Below are 7,020 nucleotides of genomic sequence, written 5' to 3'. Positions count from 1 at the left end.
CTAAACTTGTACATTAGATAAGAAAAATAATGTGCAGCTAATCTTCATAGTGAAAGTAGACATTATTACTGCTAGTAGTGCCAACTGAAAACATGCTACTACTATTTTTCATTTGAAAAAAAGTTATCTAACTTCAATTATTTCTAAAGCGAAAGCATTTCCCACTGCTCCACCAGTTACAAAATGAAGCTTCTGAAAAGAAAAAGTGAGAAAAGTGAAAGGTATATATAAAGCAAAAACCAACAGCAAAGATTCTCCTTAATCATCATAAACACTTTTCCTAATGCTGCAGTCTCCCTTAACTATACAAATCTTGGTTCAAAGATCAATCATCAGTGTCAAAACCTTCAATCAAGTTTCACATGGCCATTTCACTAACAATCAATTGCATATCAACTTTGTCCATCTTTACTATTTTCCTTACACTTCAATTTCTGAGCATAATAGAAGCTCAATCAAGAATATGCAGAACTTCTTGTGGTGATCTACCAATTCAGTACCCTTTTGGCATTGATGATGGCTGTGGAAGTCCATATTATAGGCATATTCTTGTATGTACTGCTGGTCAGCTTCAACTTAGAACTCCTTCTGGTAGATACCCTGTTAGAAATTTAAGTTATACGGATCCTCATATTCTTGTGACCGACCCCTTAATGTGGAATTGCCTAGATGGTGACCATTTTAGACCAACCAGGCCGTTTAGTCTAGATACTAGCACACATTTCACTTTATCCTCTGAAAATGACTACTTGTTCTTCAATTGTAGTGAAAGTGATGTGTTAGTTGAGCCAAAACCAATGTTCTGCGAGCGTTTCCCTGATCAGTGTGATTCAACCTGTGATAGTTCGAGTTATCTTTGTAGGCATATGCCCGAATGTCCTTCTGCTTTGAGGAGTAGCTCGTGTTGTTCTTACTATCCCAAAGCTACTGAATCTTTGAGGCTCATGTTGAAGCATTGTGCAAGCTATACTAGTGTGTATTGGAGGAATCTTGGTTCAACCCCCGCGTTTGATCAGGCTCCCGAGTATGGGATTAGAGTTGATTTTGATATTCCGGTCACTACGCGATGCTTGCAGTGTCAAGATACTGCTAAGGGAGGGGGAACTTGTGGATTTGATGCAGAAACACAGGATTTCTTGTGCCTGTGTGACAAAGGGAACAGTACCACCAACTGTAATGGTATGTCTGAAGGATTTAAGTTAGTGTATATTATATGTATATTATGTATTTTATATTTAGTATACAAAACATATACATTTTTTGGCTATTATTGTTTAGGGAGGTCCGAAAAGGTAATTATCCCTTTGAGTTATATGCACTCCGCATTATTTGACATGTCAGATTAAGTTAAATTGTCAAATCTTATTAAATAAAGTTACCTGTAAGTTACCGATTGTGTAAATATTTTATATACTGTCAATGCATAGAACTTAAACTTGCGTTCTGAAACGTATTCTGCTATCTGAATTATACTGTCTGGCCTTTTCTATTTTTGTCATCATTGTTTGATTTGAGCATGCATCACTATAAAGATATTTATCAATTTTGTTAAGGTAAATCTTTTTGATTAAGTATATATGGATCAAGTTGATTTATTTTTAATGATTTTCAGATCGTACGGGCTCTCACAGAAGAGTTGTTGTTGCAGGTAACTATAAAATTTATTGATCAATGCCCATTAGCTGATTGATATATTAAGAACTTTCAGTTTTATAACTCAATTAATTGAAGTACTGCAGGGACAGCAACAGCAGTTTCAGTAGCAGGGGCATTTGGAATAGGAGCCGGTGTATGGTACTTGAAGAAACTGAGAGCAAAAGCGCCAGTAACTCATGGAGTTCAAACAAATGAGAATAGACTCTTCTAAGATCTTCTTTTGAATTAATATTTCTTTCTTTAATTTCTTCTCCTCTTTTCTTTATCATTTTTCAACTTTTTCTCCCTCCTCTTTTTAAATTTTTTATATAGCTTATTCTTGCATGTTAATTGGTTCTGTTTGTATGTTTAAGGAATCAACTTTTGGTCTTAGCATGTTTTGCATTGCTTGTATGTGGAGTGAGGAATGTCTTAGCGAATCTCAGTACCTTGTGAGGCAAATTTTTGTTTCACTTTCCAAAACTCCATTTCTTGTGTGAATCAAATTCAAGTCTAGTTTTGAGCCCCAGTTAAGTTGGTTGATTGTAAAGTTTAATCTATTTGAATATCTCCAATGTCCAGTTTTGAGCTTAAACTTCTGTTGCAGATGATAAAAGCATATACAATTCACGAAGGTTTATATAATCTTCTCCTTTGACATTGTATTACACCCTTGAAAATTGTCATTCTGAACAAAACAAATTGTGTATGAAACTATGATAAGGAATACAACTCTCTGCATATCTCAAATAAACTTAAACTCCAACATCCTGAATCTGTCTTGAACAAACTAAATATGGTATACTCTAAGGATAAATTAAACATATAAAAATCCAAGATTATGTATACTCTGAGGCATTAAAAAGTGCTGCCTCAAATTTTGTATTAGCAAGGTTCATTGACAACACATTGAAGAGGACCAGCGTCGGAAGTTAAAGAGGGAGTTAACGATCCTTGAGCAACAATAAACGATTGTTCTCTCGTGTACTTTGGAGCAATACCTCCATATCCAGATGGAAGAAAATAAGCTCCATTCAAAAACACATCCTTGGAAGACCTCCATTTCCAATTCTTCCATCCTTTTTCTTGAGTCTCCCTCTTGGTGACCTGTAATTTTTATCATGGCTAACGTAAATCATCTATATATAGCGATGGCGATGACATTAGTATGAGCTGTTTTTGTCTAAACTAAATTTGTGGTTTCCAATTTGAGGACAAGTAGTTTGATGTTTGCATACCTCTTTGTTGGAATCTTTGTCAGGAGCAATGAAGTAATTTCCTTCACTGAGTATTGTTGGATTTGCACTCCCACCAATGGCATACATTAACCATTGATCATAATAATTATTGGCCACATGAGCATACCCATGCCTAACCCTGTAAGAAAAAAATTGTCAAATGTTTGATAATCGTAATTACTGTTAAATACTTGGTCGATTATTGTGATCACTAATCTTGGATAATCTTGAATGTACCTTGGCATTCTTTGAACTAGTTCACGGCCAAAATGGTTGAAAACTACCGTGACTTTCATACTTCTGTCTGCAGTATATTCATCATTGTGACCCAATAACATAACCTGGAAATTTCATTTAAGGTCAGAGAACTAAACGATCACTACATGTTTCTATCAAAGGTGGGTCCAGGTGTTTAGTTCAGTTGAAGTAGAATACCATTCCACCTGCTACGTTAATCATACTTCATTTCAAGTCAATGGGTTGCGAATTTAGTATAAACATTACATTTATTTTAAAACTGTTTCAACTATACAACAACATGACTTACTTTGTCGTGCTCAGTGAAGTAATTGTTGGAGATGGTAACTGCAGTGGAAGCATGAATAACATCGAGTAGGCCATCTGTTGCACGAGCAAGATAGCAATGATCAATCCAAATATTCGACGAACCAAACACACTTATGGCATCGCCATCAGAGCCTAATCTTTCACCAACATGTTCAGGACTACTCTGAACCATGCCCTTTTTACCAGGCTTACAATCATGGATACTAATCCCATGGATAATAACATTTGTTACATAGTCCAACGTGATGCATGGACCATTAGAAATCTCAATTTTTGCACCTCTGCCATCTATAGTCTTGTAACTATTCACCATAAGCTCATTTTTAAGTGTAAGTGCCATGTCCATTTTGAAAATGATCCAAAGTGGCTCGGATTGAATTGCACCATATCTAAGTGTGCCTGGTTTAGGATTTACGGGGTCATCAGAGGAGTCAGTGACTATATAAATATCACCATTTTTACCTCCTATTGTACTACTTCCGAAGCCTATTGCGCAATCTGCTAAAGCCTTCCGATTGGATGACCAATCATCGTTCAATCTCCAACATGAATCAATGACATTGAGGAGGTTTTTGTGAGGTTGAGGATAATAACTTGGAAGATAATCATGTACTTCTTTAGTTGCATGTTCGTGGCTTGATTTACTGGCTACTATGGTGGAAATTAAACATATTAGAAGACATGAAAATAGTTGGAGGGAATTAGTTGATTTTGCCATATGATTATGTGATGCAATTGAGAATCATCACAAGAGTGAAATTTAAATAGTCTCTAGTAGAGGTGGTAAGCATGTTGGTAATATGTCAATTTCAACTAGCTGTTTGGTGAGATTTTGGAACTTAATTAAGAACGTGAGAGCACGAGCTTCAAACTAGAAAATACGTTGAACTATTTAAGTATTGCCTAGGTACAAAAGATATCATCATATTGACTTAAGAGACATTAAATTATCAGAAGTTTTAAGGACAACGAGTTCTAAAATAAGACCCGTGTTCTGTAAGATGCTACATAACTAATGTACTGGAAAATCAGGATCCTTGTTTAATAAATTGGAATATACTACAAGAAATACATTAATTAATATTCATGAAACCTAGACCTTGCCACATAACGATTTTATTTCTCATATAGTGGTAGTGCTCAGCATTATTAAAATTGAGTCACGTTAATCGAATTTATCTCGTCAAAGTTCTAACTTTAAATCCCGTTACACTTACACCAAAAAAAAGTTACTTGAGATAATCACCGTAAATGGTCAAAAATTGCACACACCTATTGCTTACCTGGACAGACGGTCTCCGAAGCTATTCCAAAGGAAAGGCCTATTCCATGTTGCATTGGCACTGTTACAATTTTTTTAGGATAGTTAGTTGTTTAGTTGCAGTCTAATATTTTATTTACTATAATATTCAGTTTCTTAGTTATAGTTAGTCTAGTACTTTAATGGTAGGAGTTTCCTACTTTGTTTATTTGGCTATTTAAAGCCCTATGACTATAAAATATTAATACATAGTTTCTCATCCTGATTTTTCAACTTTGCTGCTTGCATCTCTCTTGAAAAATCATAACAATGGTGTTAAGAGCGTCTATCGCTTTTAATGGATTTGTGAGTATATTAAGAAGAACAACTTTCACTTTTAATCCATACCTATTTTCAACCCGTGACAAATGGACTATTTTTAACTAATTAGTAATTTTAATCAACTTTTAGCTCATACTGTTTTTAATCGTACTTTTCAACCATGGCAAATCGTTAAGTTCCCCACAAACCTTTACCCCCTGTTTGGATGGTGATTTCCCGTGGTTCATTAATGTGTGGTTTTCTATGAAATCATGTTTGTTTCTATTGTTTTTAAAATTATGTGGCATGGTGTTGTAAACCCGTAGTTCATGCCATGGTTATATAACCATGACAAGTCCCAATTTTTGAATCCACAGATGTGGTGGTTTTTCCGTGGTTATATATTTCATTTCTCCATTATACCCACTCTCCACCATCCAACCCACCCCAGCGCCACCCTACCACTCACCCCCACCCCACCCTCCACCACCCCCACCCAGTACCCCTTACCACCACCCAACCCCAACCCCACAACCACTCACCCCCACCCTACCATCCACTACCCCCACTCTCATCCCACAACCACCCACCTCACACCACCCACCCCTCCACGATGCCCGCCCACTGCCTACTTATTTTTTAAAGTTCCTATTTAATTCTTTACCTGAATTTTATTAATATATATACATTATTTTCTAATTAAGAGTTAAGGGTATTTTAGTAAACTTACAAGTTATTATACAGTGCTGTATAGTCAAACTAAACAATACAAATGTTATTAAACCACAACAAACGATACAGTCTATCCAAACATTGTGTTCATTAATACAGTACAATACAATACAACACCATATTGTACCATACCATACTGCACATTAATGAACCACAGGAAACAACCATCCAAATAGATGAAGTCTTATCTTAAAGACTATGATCTATGAACTGTAATGGAAGATAAACCCACACAATCATAATTGTAATTCAATTCAAAATTAAGTTGTAGATTCAGTCTTCTCTAAAATCATTACATGTGAAACGACAGAAAAGAAGCTTAGGAAAAATTCAAAAAGGAGTATCAAACAAGTGAACCAGACATACCAAATTATATTTTAAATTTGTAAGGGAGTTTGAATTGCAAGAGGACGAGATCATCAATTAGAGTCTGTTTGGATGGGCTTATGTCTATAAGCTGCAAACAGCTTATAAGTTAAAAAAATAAGTTGGGCTAGTCTAACTTTTCTTTTTTTTTTTTGCTTATAAGCTGTTTTCAGCTTATAAGCTGCTTTAGATAAGCTAAGTCCAATGAGCCCAATTATTTTTTTGAGCTTATTTTAAGCACAAAATGACTTTAAGCTGACCAGCCAAACACTCAAAAAAACTGAAAATAGCTTATAAGCAACTTATAAGCCAATCCAAACGGGCTCTTAGTGTTCTAACTCCAAAATCTTACATCTAGAAGAGTCTTGAGATCTCTTTGCGATCTCTCTTTCAAAATTAATAAGTGCTTTTCAAGAAACTGAGCAAAAAAGAGTTTTTAAGACAAGATAAAATTGTTGAAGATACTTTTTATGCAAAACACCTAAAAGAAAAATTAAAGTCTATCCTACTTGCAGATACTGCAAAAATAAAATATACTTAGAAAAACTTTGTTCGTGGAGATCTGATATTATACATTATATGAAAAATGCAATCAAACATGTGCTGTTACAAAAGCGTGTAAGTTCAAAGACATTCAAAACAATTCACAAGCATTAATAGTAAACACAAAATGTTAGGAGGATCATCTTTTTTAGATTGTAGACACAAAACAATGAGTAGTAGTAGAAGTAGAATAATTAGTTGTTTAGTGGAGTCTAATATTTAATTTATTAATTAGAATATTCAGTTTCTTAATTGTAGATAAAGAGACTAATATATACTTTAATTGTACGTAGAAGGAGTCTACCATTTTGTTTATTTTAGCTATTTCTCTACGATTCATGAAACTTTTTAGATGTTTTTTCATCCTTATTTTTTATC

General features: G+C 34.7%; 2 protein-coding genes across 3 annotated transcripts; one reads left to right on the top strand and one right to left on the bottom strand.

The window, feature by feature from the left end:
* The first annotated feature begins 209 nt into the window (after positions 1–209).
* Positions 210–2,195, top strand: LOC132623948 (LEAF RUST 10 DISEASE-RESISTANCE LOCUS RECEPTOR-LIKE PROTEIN KINASE-like 2.7). Of its 2 annotated transcripts, none has more exons than XM_060338765.1 (3): positions 210–1,179; positions 1,613–1,648; positions 1,732–2,195. In XM_060338765.1, exons 1-3 carry the CDS (start codon positions 363–365, stop codon positions 1,761–1,763), a joined length of 885 nt encoding a protein of 294 aa, XP_060194748.1. In that variant the 5' UTR covers positions 210–362; the 3' UTR covers positions 1,764–2,195. The 2 variants fall into 2 exon arrangements, with proteins under 2 accessions (XP_060194748.1, XP_060194747.1); XM_060338764.1 differs by having other exon boundaries at positions 217–1,179; positions 1,740–2,195.
* A 195-nt stretch (positions 2,196–2,390) lies between these two features.
* On the bottom strand, positions 2,391–4,158 carry LOC132623947 (probable pectate lyase 16). The gene is made up of 4 exons (XM_060338763.1): positions 3,421–4,158; positions 3,111–3,214; positions 2,874–3,012; positions 2,391–2,742 (listed from the first exon to the last, which is right to left on the bottom strand). The coding sequence occupies exons 1-4, from the start codon at positions 4,156–4,158 to the stop codon at positions 2,521–2,523; spliced, it is 1,203 nt and encodes a 400-aa protein (XP_060194746.1). The 3' UTR covers positions 2,391–2,520.
* Positions 4,159–7,020: the final 2,862 nt, after the last annotated feature.

This window comes from Lycium barbarum, chromosome 12 (genome assembly GCF_019175385.1).
Source record: "Lycium barbarum isolate Lr01 chromosome 12, ASM1917538v2, whole genome shotgun sequence".
In the NCBI taxonomy this organism is placed as follows: Eukaryota; Viridiplantae; Streptophyta; class Magnoliopsida; order Solanales; family Solanaceae; genus Lycium; species Lycium barbarum.
The sequence above is the reverse complement of the archived record's forward strand: the minus strand, read 5'-3'. Positions and strand labels throughout refer to the sequence as shown.